This window comes from Equus przewalskii, chromosome X, assembly GCF_037783145.1.
Source record: "Equus przewalskii isolate Varuska chromosome X, EquPr2, whole genome shotgun sequence".
In the NCBI taxonomy this organism is placed as follows: domain Eukaryota; kingdom Metazoa; phylum Chordata; class Mammalia; order Perissodactyla; family Equidae; genus Equus; species Equus przewalskii.
The window spans coordinates 66,866,230-66,883,613 of record NC_091863.1 but is presented as its reverse complement, the minus strand read 5'-3'; the positions used below and the strand labels follow the sequence as shown (position 1 = coordinate 66,883,613).

At 37.1% G+C, this 17,384-nt stretch overlaps 1 protein-coding gene across 1 annotated transcript in view; it reads left to right on the top strand.

Moving 5' to 3' along the window:
* The first annotated feature begins 3,032 nt into the window (after positions 1-3,032).
* The window catches only part of CHM (CHM Rab escort protein), a 157,087-nt gene continuing 142,735 nt past the window's right edge, over positions 3,033-17,384 (top strand). The window contains exon 1 of the mRNA XM_008519568.2: positions 3,033-3,150. Within this exon, the coding sequence (XP_008517790.1) occupies positions 3,102-3,150 (49 nt within the window). The 5' untranslated portion in view covers positions 3,033-3,101. The remainder of the gene's footprint in view (positions 3,151-17,384) is intronic.

The window sequence follows — 17,384 nt, the reverse complement described above, 5'->3', positions numbered from 1 at the left end:
CAAGAGTTGCTGATGAATTGGCCTAAGGGTGAAAGAGAGTGATACATCAAGGATGATTCTTAAGTTTTTGGCTTAACTGACTCCAAGGCGGTACCATTTCTAAAGTAAATAACATTGGACAAAGAAGTTTGGGAGTGGGGTTGAACTGTTCAGGAGTTCAGTATTCAACGTGTTCAGAAGAGATGTTGAATAAGGGGTTGGATATATGGATCTGGAACTAAAGGAAAGGCCAGGGATAGAGACTATTAAACTACTATTCATAAAATATGATACATCAGATCCCACAGTTGAGTAAACTTCTGAATACAAGGTAAATGTTCAGGGCATCATGGTTTTTCAACTCAGGAAATCAATAAGTACAAAATTAGTGTCACAGTGATTTAATAGGGTAGTCAATTTGTAGGTATCCATCATCTCATTGTACTGTGACTTACTCAAATAAAATATTACAGTTCTCAAAAATAGATGTCCTTAGAATAACAGAATATATAACAATTAAGCTGCTTTGCTTTATATTTTACTGACATTATCAACTCCTATATTTATCTTTATTTTGTGAAAAATCTACAAAAATACATTTGAAAGAAAAGGTATTTTGAGCATTTTCCCCATGCAGAGGCTTTAAGTTTTTCAAATGTAATAATCTTTTCCATGCCCAGAGAGGGTGTGATAACTTTAGAGGAAGGACAGCTAAATATAGGCTGGCAATTTTATCTTCCTGGGAGTTGTGTTTTCTAGCTTCAGAAAAAAAGGGATTTAAAATTTGGGGCAAAACATATTGGAAAATTAGCACTACAGAGTAATCACTCGTTTATTTTTTCTTACTCCACTAGATAGAAACTTCATGAAGACAGGGGCTTTTCTCTTTTTGGTTCATTGCTGTAATCCCAGTGTCTCAATTGGTTCCTTGCACATAGTAGGTATTCAATGAATATTTGAGGAAAATGGAATGAATTAATGAGTTGTGTCTTCACAGTGTGGTTGTATTTGTTAGAAAATTCCTGAATCCATAGAAAGTCAGATATACTCATATTGAAAAGGATATATATATATACACACATATACATGTATAGACATATATCTCCAAAGTAAGATAGAAATACTTTCATTTATCATGTTTTTAACCATCCATCTATGGCCTCTCTCTATTAGAGGAGATTTTGGAAAGTTTCCTGTGTTTACCTTGGGAAATCTATTAATTTCCGTTTTCATTGGTGGTATTAAAAGTCTCACAGATCTCATAGATAAGATCTTTTTCACTTCTGATAATACTCAAATCTGTCTTTTCACATCAAGGCAAATGGTAGAGTGGTTTACTGAACAATACATTACACTTCTCAGAGGAATCTCTTTTACACAAAATATTCATCAGAGGACACATCACATCAGAATTGTTCAATATAACAAGATAATCCATAAAAGAAATTAATAAAACATGCACGATGTCGCTAATGATTATGGCAAAATGAGGGGGAAAAAAACCCAGTAAAATACAATTTCAAGAATTTTCATGGAACTCAAGCAAAGTAACAAACACCTATTGAGCATCTTCAAAATATACGACACAGTATCGTGGTGGGCAGATATAAAAGTGGAGACGAAGTCCCTGTCTCCATAGTGCTTACCATCCCACAGGGAAGTCGGAACTAAGCTCAGTTCAGCAAACACCTACTGAATTCCTACTCTGCACCAGGCTTATGTTAGATGCAGGGGGTAAAAAGATGAGGCACAGTCCCTGTCATTCTGAGGCTTATAATTTAGAATGCTGTATATCTAGATGTGTATTTTTGTGAGTACGTCTGGGGCTATGTGTACTGTGCAGGAGCCAACATAAATGCAAATAATTTCAGCGCAATATGGGAGGGTATGACAGACTGGTAGCACTAAGTAGGGAAATTTAACCCCAAATAGGGAGGAGATGAAAGGAGGAGGTGGTGGAAGCAGAGGTGAATCTTGGGGATAAGTGCTAGCTAGAGAATGGGAAGATTATTCCCCGCTGAAGGAAGAGCGTGACTGGGGAACCATAAACAGCTCAGAGGGCAGGGGGTGTGAGGGAAAGTCCACTGCTGCACTCTCTCTTTGAATTATTTTGAAACTCTTGCAAAATAACTACATAATGAATTTCTGGGATCAAAAAAGTACCCTCCCTCACTCCCATGCTCCCTCCCCCTCTTTTCTGCTTTGGTACTGTCAGACAGCAAAGCATGTTAAATGACGGGGAGAGGGGGTGGGAGGAGGCCGACCTTGAAATACTTATGATGGCTATGTTAGCTGCTTGGCATAGACAATCTAAACCCCCTCACCAAATACAATCAGTTTAATATAAAGGCCATTTTACCTTGATTATTTCTGCGGTGGCTTATCAGGAGAATCTTGTACGGACTCCTCGTATACGTATAGAAAACGAGCTTCAGAATCAATAAACGCTTATCAAGCAAATACTACGCTTTCGTATTTTTTCCCCTCCTGTAAAGCAAGGCTAATTTTGCAAATATATATCGCCAGGGTGGCTGTTTGGACTAACTAGAACAAATAGAAGCGATGAGGGTTCCTTTCGGACGAAACTAGGGCGAGAGGTTTTCTGTGGGTTTTCATTGGGGAGACATAGAGACGAAAAAAAATAGGGGATACAGTTTGAAGGTATTGTGTGAAAAATTATGCCTCGGGGCTAAAACGAAAGTACAGACACGCTGGGGGAATCAGTCTGCAGGCTGGAATGAAAATTTCCTTTGTTCACAGAGCAACCCCCTTTCAATTTCACTCCGCCCTCCGTGTCTCCTAGCAATTCTTGCTTCATCTTTGTCAAGGGGTACCCAGGTCTTCCCACATTCATCCTAGCCATCGGGGTAAAAATCTACATCTTTTTTCTACCCCAGACCTCCAGGCTAAATGTGCTACTGTACTCAGCCTGGAAAATGAATCGAGCTTTTAATATTCGTCTAAACATTTCAAATACAACGCTGTAGCCGCCTACCTGGACCTGCCACCCAAGAACTACAATACCCAGAATGCACTGTTTTCCCTTCCGCCTTCTACCAAAGCAATGCCTAACTTGATCTCATTTCCACAAGCAATAGTCACATGACACGTTTCCTGTCAAGATGGCGGATAATCTCCCTTCGGAGTTTGATGTGATCGTAATAGGGACGGGTATGTGTGGCTCTGGTACTCCCCGGACAAAGTGTAGGAAGTCTATCTCGTTCCTACCTTCTCTGTCAGTGGCGAGGATTGGCGAGAAATGCCGAGGATCGAGTATGGGAGGGAGGAACAGAAAGGAAGTGAGGTAGTCTGGAGTCAGCGCGGGACTTGGCAGCTCCAGGGAGGGGCTTGGACCCGCGGCATTTAGCGCCATTTGAGTAGGGGTCGATCTGGTCGATGCCGATTGCTGAGGTTGGTTGCTGCGGGTGATTCCTGTAATTTACTTAGAGGGAGGTGGGTTTGCAGTGTCATGAGAATGGACGGTCGGGATTTTATCAATGGAGACGCCTTTGGCATGATATTATGATTCCCTCGTTGATTTCAAGGTGATATTACCCATCATTTTGTCTCGCCATTTCATAGGGATTTTTCATATATTTGTATAATCCTAGGGTGCACTGCAGCTCGGATACAGCTTAATCCTCAGTTTTGCGAGAAAGATGCTCAGTTGTTGCCCTTGTGCGTATTAACGTACCAGGGCGAGGAAACGGACTTTTTTCTATTGTGTTGAGAAGCTTAGGGAATTGTATTTTGTTGAGGTAGCCATTATTCCTGCTTTATGGTGCTCAAAGAAAGCATTTTGCTTTCTACCACCCACCTGTCTGCCCACAATGAAATGAGCTCTGAACAAGCTTCTGTTAGTTTCAGTTCAGGTGTGTGACCTTATCTTCCCCTTTTTTTCCCATCGTTTTCTCTCCATGTTTTGGGTGGAGCCAGAAACCCCTAAGCAATTTCTAGTTGACAGATTCAATGTACAGCACGTGGCAGAAGACCTTAGGCAGCAGTTGGTATTTTGTTTTTCTTAACAGTGTAAGGAGTGGATTTTAGATGGGGTGAAATACGTTGTTGAGTGGAGTTTCTCCTGTCTGCAGAATGTGGTAGGCCAGAGAAGGTCTGGTGGATGAGACCCTGTCTATTGTGTTCATGAATTTAGTTCGTTGTCTTCTCAAACAGTAGGAGCAGCCATGTTACCAGGGCGGGAGTAAAAGTAATAGCTACCTGTCTTCGAATGCTTATTGTTTGCTAATGGATGTGCTAAGCACTCTACAGACCGTATGTAATCCTCACAACAGCCTTATTAGAATAGGTATTCTCTACACTTTACAAAAGAGGAAAAAGGAGGCCAGAAAGGTTGCAGTTTGCTCAAGATCACACAGCTGGTAAATTTCCAAAGGCCCATTCCATTCTAGAAGGAGAATCAGTGGTTCTGATCCTCAGAGTTAACCCATATTAGTAAAAGTAATTGGGAAAACGTGGTTCTAGACCTTGCTTGGCCATTAGCTAGCTGTGTGAGTTGCTAGGGCTAGGCACTTAATCTCTTGAGTCTCAGTTTCAGTGTTTTTGAATATAGGAAGTGTAAACCAGATAGCATTTTAGGTGTTGTTTAACCAAAAATTCTCTTATTCTAATTGCACCTGAGTAATTGTTCACAGAACAGCAAGGACATGTTTATTTCCAACCTGAAAACTGAATGGGTGCAGATAACCTGGCTCCAGTTGCTGCGTATAGATGTTTGATGAGGGCTGGAAGGAGCCAATAGACTATTCTCTTATTTTCTCTAGTCTATCCTAAAACTAAGGACATCCATTTTAGAATAGTTATACCATACTGGGATCTATATTATTGCCTTTCTTTTTTGTTCCCTAGGAATTTAGGGGTATTTTAAAAATTTTTCTTGAATCATTAGGAGATTTTTTTGTTATCTGGATTCAAATTTTAATGGATGAGCACTAATTCTTATTATTAAATGCTGTTAAGTCTTATAATAAATTTTGCCTTCTGGTTCAGTTCATGATATGGACTACAGCCATCCTGTTGGAGTCTATTATAATAGAGGTAGGAAGACACTGTGAGTGATCCAGAAAATTGCATCAGGAGGCGTTTGGTGTTATTTGGAAAAAGATTCATTTTAGACTTATTCCAGTGAGAGTAATCTTGTTTCTCAAAGCATGAGAAAAACTTATTTGAAGTTCATCTTAAAAGTTAAGGTTTTCATATCGCACAATGGTGAACACAGTCCGAGTTTATCAAGCACATTGCTTAAATTTATGATATGGAGCTTTTTTTTTAGGTTCGTCACATTGGGGAAATTGGATGAAAGTCATTTTCCAAATAAATGATTCCAATAATGCCAATCATTACTTAATTGGAATTGTTTTTAACGTGTTTGGACTCTTCTGAAATAGTTTGCTGAAAGTAGCCTTTAAAATGTGTTTGCTTTGCTAAATGTACTAGCTTGAGTAAATCGTAGGAAAAGCAGTGTTTCGTAGATTAAATTTTACCAACAAAAGCAAAATTAATCATGCATGTATCAGAAACATGAAGAAATAGGCTATGAGATGTAATTTTTCTTTTAGCGGATTTAGTTCCAGTTAAAATGTCAAGAGACAGTTGCTTCCAGTAAAATCTGTGGATAATATTTTAGATCCTTTTGACCTTAATTAATATGTATTTCTTCATTTTTCATAACACAAGGTTTTCCTAGAGATCATGTTTTGAAGAGATTATGGGAAAGTAAAGTTTCGTATGTATTTTCTTAGTTAAGCCCATTTCCTTCTGATTACAAAATACAGGAAATCTCTTTCAAACACCCAAAGGCAGAGGACTAAGATAAAATACTTAAACCATGGAAAATACAGAAGAAAATGGACTAAGGAAGGAGGGTCAACTGGAGTCTCAAGGGAGACGACAAAAATAGATATGTGACAAGTGTCTACAAAGTGGCCTTCAGTTTGGGTACACATTGTCATTTTAAAGACTTTTTGTCATTTGAAAAGACGTTCGAATGATAATTTTGTGGTTGTAGAGAAGTATCTTTGGCTTCAGGTTAAAAATAGTCCCAGTAGCGTAACACGTTACCGGAGGTGACTTATCCAGCAACCTGTGTAATCTGCGGCAGAGCCCACAACTCAATAGAAGAGCAGGCAAGATGGAAGGTACAGCAGCTATGTGATAATATCCACATGCTTTTTACGTAGGGGAGTCCCCTCAGGCCCTCACTTAGAGCACACTCATTCTTGTTCTAGAAATACTTCTAGCATGCTCAGAACGTATTAGAAGATAGAAGGAGTGTTATCAACTTCTGCAAAAGGTGTGTTTGGGGGGTGTCCTTAGACATAAGTGGCAGTTCATATCCTCTGGGAAAGGGAAGAGACAATCGTCTAAAATGAAAAACCTACAGCATTTTTCAGGGTATTCAACCCACATTTACCGAGAACCTCGTGCCTGCCCTTGTGAAGTTTCCTGTATTGCCTGTTCTCAGGAACTATTTGGGGTTCCTGAAAGTCACATCCTCAGAGCTGTTCTTAAGCCATTGTGGGCTTTTCATTGCATCCTTCTTGCTTTCTGAAGACCACATAGAGATTCAGTCTGCATCCCTTTCCATTCTGAAGTACACCACACACATTATATTTTGGAGTTCTTCCCCCACGATGGGCTGTGGAGTAGGCTAGCTTAAACCTTTTCCTGCAGAGAATAAACACATAGATCCTTTTGGATTTAAGAGTTTTATTGCTAAAGATTATGGGGAAAGAAATGAGATAACCCAAATAATAAACGTGGAGAAATTACAGGAATATTGCTCCTAAATCCTTACTGTCTTGCTAGATAGTGCTCAGCATAGTGTGGCAGCTTGGCCTTCCTACTGGGTGACTTTGGGCAAATTGCATAACCTCTTGGGATGTCAGTTTGTGCATCTGTGAAGTGAGAGATTTGAATCAGGTTACCTCTAAAGTAAGCACCTATGGACTCTAAAATTTACCATTTTGTGTGCGTAATTATTACCCTGGGTCCTTGAGAAAAGGCTAAATTCTGTATAGTCCTTTTAAGAAGTCAAGTCAGTGCTTAATACACTTTAGAAATTTTCCAATCAAAATAGTTCGTAAAAAGATTTCTTGAAAATGATAAGCTGCTTTTATCAGAAATGGTCGTGTAGGTAACACAGCTCTGTCTCCTTGATGTTGGCTGAGAATTGAAATGTTAAAATAGTTAGCCTTAGCCGGCAGCTCATTGACGTTAATGCTTATGATGATGGTGGAGTAGCTTCACTTCTCTAAGCACTGGGGATAGTAATGCTGTAGGAGGTGTTGTGCAAGCTAATATTTACCAAATACCAGTTTGTGCCAGATTCTATGCCGAGCGATTTCCCATATATGTATCTCATGTAATCATTTCCCAGGATGACTGTATGTGGTTCTAACATCATAGGATGTCCATATGTCCTCTGCCTGCATTTCCAAACATCTATGCACTTATGGTCTAGAGCAGGGTTTTTTTTTCAATTGCAAGATACTGCCTGTTTGTGGGTCTTGAAACCAATTCCAGTATTTCTTTAAAAAATGTAGAGTAGAAAATAGCAGAATACATTACATGTAGTAAGGATGAGAATACTTTTATGAAACACATTTCATATGTGTATAGTAGATCACTATAGTATACACATATACATATATATGTATTACATACACACACACGCGTATACATATGGTATTTTTTTTCTTTGGAGGGATGGCCTCGGTAAAAAGTTTTAAAGTCTAGAGAATGTTGATTAAATGAATAACAGTGAGTAGGAATGAAAATGGTATTTCTGAAAATGGTATTTCAGAAGTCCTTTAGTTTTATGAATGTTATACGATCCGTACATTTTATTTACATTAACATGTATGTGTCTCATTTGAGAAATATGGTATAGTGATGACAGTGTGGCTCTGAAGTCAGACTGGATTTGAATCATCTCTGCCCCTTGTGCCATCTCACACATCTTCCTTAATGTCTGTGCCAGTTTTCTCATCCTTAAATGAGAATAAACCTCACAGAGCAGTGTAGAGGATTCAGTGAAATAATTCCTGTACAGTGATTACTAAGTGCTCAGAAAACGTAGTTGATTTTTATGGCACATAATGCTATACTGAGGTGCTTTTATCATGACTACTTTTGCCTGAATGCTTCCCAGGAAGGACTCCTGCTTTCCATGGAGAGCAGTGGAAGGATTCAGGTGTCTCAGTCATCTCCCTCCTCTTTCCATTGGCTGCTTGCTGGGAAAGACCTTTGTGTGTCTATTACCATTATTTCTATCAGATTTCTTATCTGGTGGTTTACACATTTTCTATGTTTTTTCTTTTATTCTGTTTTGTTCACCAGCTTGCATTGTCATTTGTTTTGCCTAAAAGTTTTGAACAGATTTCTCTTATTTTGGGCATAGTATGAAATTCTTCCTTGTCGGTGTAAGAATACTGAAGGAGCTAAAGAAAGCCTACAGATTTTGCTGTTCTGAAAAATGCTTTGCAATTCTTCAGGCAGTTATTGATGGGAAAGTGTGTCTTTTCTGCTCTCATACCTAGAAAAGTAAAGGGAGTTATCTAACTCTGAAGAAGATTCTGGGAGAGGCTTACCTTTCCCTGTAAATCAGAAGTTTGAGCCAATCTTTCAGAGAGAGCCGCATCTGCAGCATCGTTTTCATCTGCCATACTTCATGTCGTTTTCTCATTTTCTCCTGTGTTCTCATGTTTTGGATAACTCAAGCTACAGCAGTTAAAATCAAATACGCCGCTCACCATCACATTTCATGTTTAGCCTAAAATCCCAATGCACGGAAACAATTATAATTCCATATAATTGACCTGTTACTCATGCTAAATCATCTGCTATTCAGTTTCAGTGCGGTCTTTTAACTGAAAAGTTAGGCTGTACCTGCTATGTATGTAAATGGTTTTAAAAGTAAAATGGACTAAAAATCACATCAGTTCCCAGTTTATATTAATATATTACAAAACTATATATATGTATAGTGTGTGTGTAAATATATATATATATATATATATAAAATATGCTCGACAGATTGGAAACATTTTGGGGATATTTAGTTGTGACCAACAAAATAGCGGTACTTTGAAAGACTGAGTTATTGTCTTTTTGCTTTTCCAATAATCCTATTAAAGGGAAGTATAAAAAGATAATAATTTATCATAGGTGTGGTTTCTCAAAGCATGATTATAGGAGCTGTCATATTGTCATATTGAGATTATTTAAAAAATAGTTTGCAAATAGAAGAGACCAAGGGCAGCTTGGCCAGTGTGGTGCTTAGCATAAATGTTTCATCTCATATTGGATTTTACCAAGAGCTTAAGTGGGTAATGTCATGCCACTTGACTGATTGGGTTTATATCACATTTAGAAAAGTACCAACGTCTGCTTTTTCTTCTGAGTAGTGTTCTTACATATCTTTTTTGTCCAGCCCAGTGTTCATGATGAGTTACAATGGCTATTAGTTAATGGCAGTTTTAGTCATTTTATATTACTTTGAAATGTTTTGGATCATATATCTGTGATCCAAATTTGCACATTTGTTAAACTAGTTTTCTGTATATGGATTTAAAGTAATTATCATGGGAAAGTTTACACAAGCTAAAGTATAGGGAAATAACGTATTATGTACAGATATCAGGCATATTAGGAAGACGCCAAGTTGTGAGTTCTAATCCTTATTTTCCATGGACTGTGTTACTTTGGCGTGAGCTGTCTAAGCTAAACAGATGACAACTAGAGAATTAATTTTAGTACCTACAACACACTGTTAAACAAGTATATGAAAACAATTTTGTAGCATTTATTATATGCCTAGTGCTGTGCTAAGTCCTTAAAATGCATTATCTCCTCTGATTCTCACAATAACCCTGTCTGTGATAGATATGATTATCTCCATTTTACAAGTGTGGAACCTAAGCCTTAGTTAAGTTTGACTTAGGTCAAGCTGTGACGGCTGGAGTTAACTCTGGCCTGTTGCATTCTTCCAAGTGAAAAAATACCTTATACTATTTAGATTAGTGTGCCCTAGCTTAGTGGTTGGCACTTGCTTCATTTTTGGGAGTTACCATTGTTGACATTAAAATCCTGATGCTAAGAAAGCCTTGTGGTGTTAACTCATTATTGACAGCGTCATGATATCTGTGTCAGCTTGCAAACCTTTTGATGAAGGTGAACTGAATGACCTGGTGGTGTTTTTCCCTTAAAACTAGAAAGAAACCCAGAATCACAGCCACTAAAGGAGTGGCAAGAAGTGCGATCAGAGAATACAGTCATATTTCAAACGACAGTGTTTCCCTTGGGATTATTTATTGATTCCGAGATACTTAATTTCCACTCAAATAAAATGATTATTAAAAATGACCTCTAGGCTGTTTGTGCATGTTCCGGAGTTTACCATATTATGTCTTCTTTAAGTTTTCTTCACTTGCAAATTAAATTTTCAAGATCAAGCATGGTACTCATTGTCCTGTTTATGAAGCTTTTCGTTTTGTGGTTGAGTATTCTTTTGGTTCCTACAATTTTCAACAATTGTTGGCACTTACAATGGATGCATTTTAATTGACAGAGAGGATATGGTAATATCTTTTTCCTCCAAGGGCCTTGTCATTAACAAATGACAATAATATCTAACACTTTTATGTATATACTTCCAGACTTTTTCTCACTATGTGTGTATAGATGTATGTATACTTTTCTATGTTTATGAAAGTATCTTTTTTTAGATGCTGTTTTTGACTTCACAATATGTCATGAACATCATTTAATGTCAACCAAATATTCTTCCTTAGTGCCCTTTTTTAAAACTTTATTTGGAGATAATTGTAGACTCTCATGAAGTGGTAGGAAATAATATAGGAAGATCCTGTATACGCTTCACCCAGTTTCCCCCAATGGTAAGTAACATCTTGCATAACTATAGCATAACCAGGAAATTGACCTTACCCAATGACCTTTTTCACGTTTCACCAGTTTTACATGTACTTGTGTGTGTGTGTGTGTGTGTGTATGTGTGTGTGTGTGTGTGTTTTAGTTCTGTGCAGTTTTATCACATTTGTAGATTGGTGTGAACACCACCACATCCAGATGCAGAACAGTTTCATCATCAGAATCTCTCGTGGTACCTATTTATAGCCACAGACACCTCCCCCTTCCCCCATCCGTAAGCCCTGGCAACCCCTACTCTGTTCTCCATCTCTAATTATGTGATTGTGTCATTTCAGAAATCTTATTAAATGTCATTATAAATAGATGCTTAGTAAATACTCTCTTCTAAAGATGTCCGGTCATTTATTTAAACACTCAACTTTTGTTGGACATTTAAGATTTTCACTTTTTCACTTTTATAAACTAATGCTGTGATGAACACATCATACCTAAATCTTTTGTGCATATTTAACTATTTCCTCAGGATAAATACCTGGAACTGTAATTGTTGGGTTGAATTTTCAGAGGGTGGTTCAGTAACGCTTCTAGTTTATATTGATCAATTGCCTGAAGGAAAGTTTGCCAATCTATAATACCCCCAGCAGAGTATGAGAATGCTTATTTCCCCATATTCTTTTGGCTATGTATTACGTATACTCTGCATGTCTCTCTCAGTGTAGTCTTTTTAAAAGTGGGAAGTAGAAAGTGGGAATAGTCAGAGCCATCTGGTCTATATAGAAGTGATAACTTTCCCTCTTTGAAATCTCAAAAACAAAAGGTAATATTTGAATATGTAAAAAATTATAGCATCTACCCTGAAAAATAGCAAACTGAAAGAAAAAGGAAAACAGAGTGGGGTTATTTGCAACTCATAACAAAGGATTAACTACATAAAAAGAGTACATTCAAATTTATATGAAAAATATCAAGATCTCTATAGATAAATAGGCAGAGAATGTAAACAGACAGGAGAAGATAGAAGTAGTCAACAAGCTGTTGGGAAAATATTTTTTCTTATTAAGAGTCAAATGCAAAATAGCCTAATAATTTAAAAAATTAAGAGTAATAACTAAGTGTTGGTGAAGTTGTATTCAGTTGATATGCTGATGATACTATAAATTGGGACAACACTTTGGCAAAGTAATATGACAGTTTGTACTAAGAGTTGTCAATATGTTCATTCTGTTACACTGAATAACTCCAAATCTGAGAATTTATTCTGAGAAAATCATTCAATATAGATAAAAAGCTACAAGGGTGACAACATCTATTTTAAAGCTGCTTATCATAGTACAATTTGAAAATAATATAAACGTTGTATATCAGAGAGCCCCGATACCTCAGAAGCTGGGTACTGATGCAGTAGGCAGTCTTACAGGATGGCCCGGCATCTGATCCACAGCTTTCTTTTTTGTTATAAAATATCATACATACAAATGAAATATATGTGTGTGTATGTATATGTATATTTATTTATTTATTTCAGTGAACAGTAATAAAGTGAATGGCATGTGTGTATGACCCAGCTAAAAAAAAAGAACATTACCGGTACTGTAGAAGCTCCCTGTGTGTACCACCACCATCTAGCTCCTCTTCCTTTCCCACAAATTTAGCCATTATGGTAAGTTTTATTGATTGTTCCCTTGCATTTTTTCGAAGTGTTTTTTACCGCGTGTATGTATCTCGAAACAATATATTGTTTTATCTGTTTTTGACCCTTGTCGAACTTTTGGAATTCTACTGTATGTATTCTTTTGCGACTTGTTCTGTTGATGGGTGTTATGTCTTGTGAGATTCATCTGTACAGATTCGTATAGCTGTAGTCCCCCCCATGCACACACACACTGCTATGATATAGTATTCTAGGTTTGCAGATCTTCAACTTCAGTTGGTTATATCTGTTTACCAAAGTAATTGTATTTATTTGCCCTTTGGTTTTCAGCTTTTCAAGCCCCTGCCCTCCTCAAGAAATGTATAATTCATGACAAGATCAGCTCATTCTATACCCACCATTCGGCAACTTTTTCAGTCAGTAATCCTCACCTTTCTATCCATTTAGGGCTTTTTTTCTCATCTAGCATATAGACCATATTTAACTTTGCACAATCTCCCATCCTAAAATACCTTTTTACAAAGGGCGCAGACTTGTGTCCAGTTCATCATCATGCATTGCTTCTGCTTGCTGTGTCCTGTAAGTCTATTTTATTCTAGGATAGTTTTCCTTTCTTTTTTTTTTTTTTGTTTATAAGCTCCTTTTTTTTTTTTTTTTTTATTTCTTCTCCCCAAAGCCCCCCGGTACATAGTTGTGTATTCTTCGTTGTGGGTTCTTCCAGTTGTGGCATGTGGGACGCTGCCTCAGCGTGGTCTGACGAGCAGTGCCATGTCCGCACCCAGGATTCGAACCGACGAAACACTGGTCCGCCTGCAGCGGAGCGCGCGAACTTAACCACTCGGCTACGGGGCCAGCCCCTCTTTTTCTTTCTTTTTAATTATGACTGAGATGTTGAAGAGACTGGGCCAGTGACCCTACAAAATGTTCTACCTTTTGAATTTGGCTGCTTTCTTCCCTATAGTATCATTTACCTTGTTCCTCTAGCTTGTGTTTTTCCTGTAAAATGAAAGTTAGATCTATAGGCTTGATGGAGTCAAGGTTAACATTTTTGGCTAGAAAACATCTTTGGTAATATGGATGCTATGTTGGATCATACCAGAAGACACGTAATATCTGGTTAATGGACCATGAGTGTTACTAAAATTGACCCTGTAGTAGGATAATGACGATCTGATACCTCCATTGTATGGATATATTTTCCCCCTTTGTATTGAAAATAATCTATATATTGCTAATTTGGTACTGTACAACTGTTCAGCTTGATACCAGCTATTCACATAATTCTTTTAACATCAATAAGTAATCCACGTATAAATAAGTATTTTCATTAGGACTTGCAAAATGATGTTTTTTCCCCCAGTCCTTTGATTTCTTTTCCATTTAATAGTTGCCACTGAATGCCAGTTTCTTAATTTACAAAAGGGAACATACCTTTCTAGCATTACTGGTGTGTAGGGGTTAGAGTACCCATTTCTAAGAATCAAGTCATTTAGGAAACTGAATTAATTGTCAGGTTACTTGGTAGGGCTGGACAAAGAGATTTAGATGTGCTGAAGCAGTAGGATATAGGGCTTAAGAGCACAGACTCTGGAGCCAGACTGGCTAGCTTCCAGTATTAACTTTGCTATTTACTGGGTATATGACTTTGGGCAAATGACTTAACCCGTCAGTGTTTCAGTTTCCTCATCCTCTACTGCCTTATGTATCCATGTGGACAAGGACTGGAAAATAAAAGAAAAATGAAAAAGAAGTTCTGTTAGTGGTCAGGGTATGGATGATTAAAATGTTTTCTTTAGTTTTGTATCATATTTACAATGTAAGAGAGGAAACGAAAACGAAAAGTAACTGTCATGCTGCTTTTTAGGTATTTTTAATGTGCATTTTAAAGTGCAGACTTTGATCATGATTCATGAACCTTTTATGTTGAGTTTGGTTTATCCTTCTTGATACAGTGTTTAAGAAATTCTTAATGCAATAAAATTGTAATTTTCATTAGATAAAATTTTATCCTTCAACTGTTTTATTTTAATAAACTCAATGTAATCACTGTTCAGCTTTTTAATAAGCAGGATAGGATAATTATCCTCAGTGTTTTCTCAGTGATATGTAGTCAGTTTTCTCTTAAATACATATTGAGACTACATTTAAAATTTAATTTGAAGTGTTTTTACCTTAAGGAATGTTGCATAGTTAAAAAGAACAAATTAAGTCCTTTCATATTTAGTTTATGAGGCTCATTTCTTTTTCTCTACTTTTTAAAAAATGAGTTTCATGATAGGATTTCATATAAGGGAAGAAGATTATTTGTGTGATTTTATAACATTCTTGGAATGAGCACACAGTCTCTCTCATTGTCTCTTTTAGTCTCATAGCTTTATAAGTAATACAATAAAGGTCACTTTTCCTCTGTGGCACATAAGTAAAAATATGTTCTGAACAAAGAAACTTTGTTTTCCTCATCACAAGTTAAATATTGTTATTAAGTTAGAAGAGAGCTCAGCTGGGATATCCTTTGCTGTGAAAAGATTATTTTGGTCGCTTAAATTGATAAAACAGAAATATTAGTGTTAAGAAAATTAAGTAAAAATTAATTGTAGTGGAATCTGCTTATTTTGTTTCCCGACATGGAATAGGTCTTTGGCCAATATTTACATTACTTAATAAAACTTTCATTAAGAGAATTTGAGTTGATGTAGTTTTCTCGATGTAGGTAAAAAAACAGAATAATAAATCTCAGCTTTCCAAGGGATTATTTTATTTGGTAGGCCCTGTCTTTCATTACCTCTCTAAAATTTGGTATTGAATTTTATTTTTTAAACTTTTTATTATGGAAAATGTCAAACATAAACAAGTAGAATAAAATAACCCCTCATGTACTCATCTCCCAGTTACAACGGTTATCGATTTCTGGCCTGTCTTGTTTTCTCTGTACCCTCCATCTTCTCCTCATTTCACCAGCCAACCCTGGATTGTTTTTAAGGCAGATACCAGATTTCATACCATTACATCTGTAAACATTTCAATATATATGTAAAAGATAAGGTCCCTCTCTTGTAAGCGTAAGTGCAGTAACTTCATGCCCGTTTGCATCTTCAGTTTTTCCGAAGGCTCTTATCCATGGTGTTGGTTTGCTCTAGTGTTCCTTCTAGTTTAGTTTTCATGTCTGAAATGATTTTTGCTTTAATTTCTTCTTGAGTCATTTCACTCTCTTTTCAAATGTTCCTGTTATCTAATCACTACGCTTTCGAGTTTTTTACATTCTTATTTATGTTGATCTTTCACAGCTTCTATCATTTTCTTAATTTCTTCCAGCTTATATTGCCATAGTTGTAGTTTTCATCTAATTCGCAAGCATGTCTTTCTGGCATGTTTTCATTGTCTGTTGGGATGTTATTTCACTCCTTATTCTGTTTTTTACTGTACATTGAATGGGATTCAACCAAGATCCTTTTGCGTTGCTCATTTTTAAGCGAAACAAGTTTTCCATGTGTTTTTAATAGGAAATGCGGATCAGGAGGGCTTTTCTAACTTCGCTGCTCTGGATCTCTTCTGTGTTTTCACAAAGTAATAAAAAAACACAGCCTGAGATCTGCGATCTGCTGGCTGTGTTACCCTCTCCGAGTTTTGTATGGACCTTCTCTTTCCTTTGCTCTATTTTTCCTGTTCTGCTGAATTTGGATTGGATTCCCAATAGTTACTCCTCAGCGCAAGGGTTTTTCTAGAGGGAGAGTGCGGTTTGCCAATTTCCTAAATTCTTAGGGCCCAACTCCACCCCTCAGCACCCCACCACTCTAAGCACTCCCAGGAGTTCGTTTGCCCTCATCCACAGGTTGGAGCCTGCAAAGTGCCCTCCCACTTTCTGCCGGTGTTCTCAGAATGGCCTGCGCAGCTTCCGGGGAATGCCTGGCTCTCAGGGCTGTCACAGATTTCTTTGCCTTCCCTTCATTTCCTCTTGCACACTTTCTGATACCATGTGGGTCTTAAAGCTATTGGTGATCGGTTTGTAATGACCTGCTTGTATTTTGGAGTTCATCGTGATATTTTGTCCCCTAGCTTTGCTGTAGATGTCTCTGGGTGTTTGGTTTTGGTGTCCTGGTTGCACTGTTTTTCTGGAGGTCTTGGAGGATATTCAACAACTTTGATGCTAATGCCATCTTCCCAGAATCCTGTTTTTATTTTTAAGTTCAGGTCATTTGCCCAAGAACAGAGGCCAAGTTGTTGATCTGCCATTAAGATTCACCTTTGAGAACGCATAACAAACCTTATGGGTCACTTAGTTCAAGCCCTTCATTTTATCTGTAAGGAAGCTGAATTCTAGAGAGGTTAAGTAACTTTCCAGCTATTTCGTATAAACCTGAAAACCAGAATCTTTCTCCTGACTCTCAGTACCCTGAAGATTGCAGCAGTGTTCTTGTTATTAGACACTCCGAAAAGCTCACACTATATTGAATTTTAAAAAATTAACGTAAGTTTCGCGAATTTTTTATGGATAGTATATTTTTCTAAAGTTGTAAAGATTATATAGATATTAATAATAATATTTTCTCCCATGAGGAAGAAATCCACAGATATTAAATTACTACATTTACTAATATGTTTGGCATTTTGTGTAAGTCAAAGTGAATTAAAATAACTGTCGGTTTAAAAACAGTATTTTTGTCTGTATTTCTTGGTAGTTTCTTAAGCTACTTTCACTGGCAGTTTTTTTTTCTTTTTTAAGGTAACCACTAAAAAGTAAATATAAGATATAAAGTTTTAATTTGGAATTTAATAGGAATGAGCAAAGCTGCTTGAACCTGGGTTGAAATTCCATTTCTGCCTACTTTTGTGATGTCATTTCTTTTGA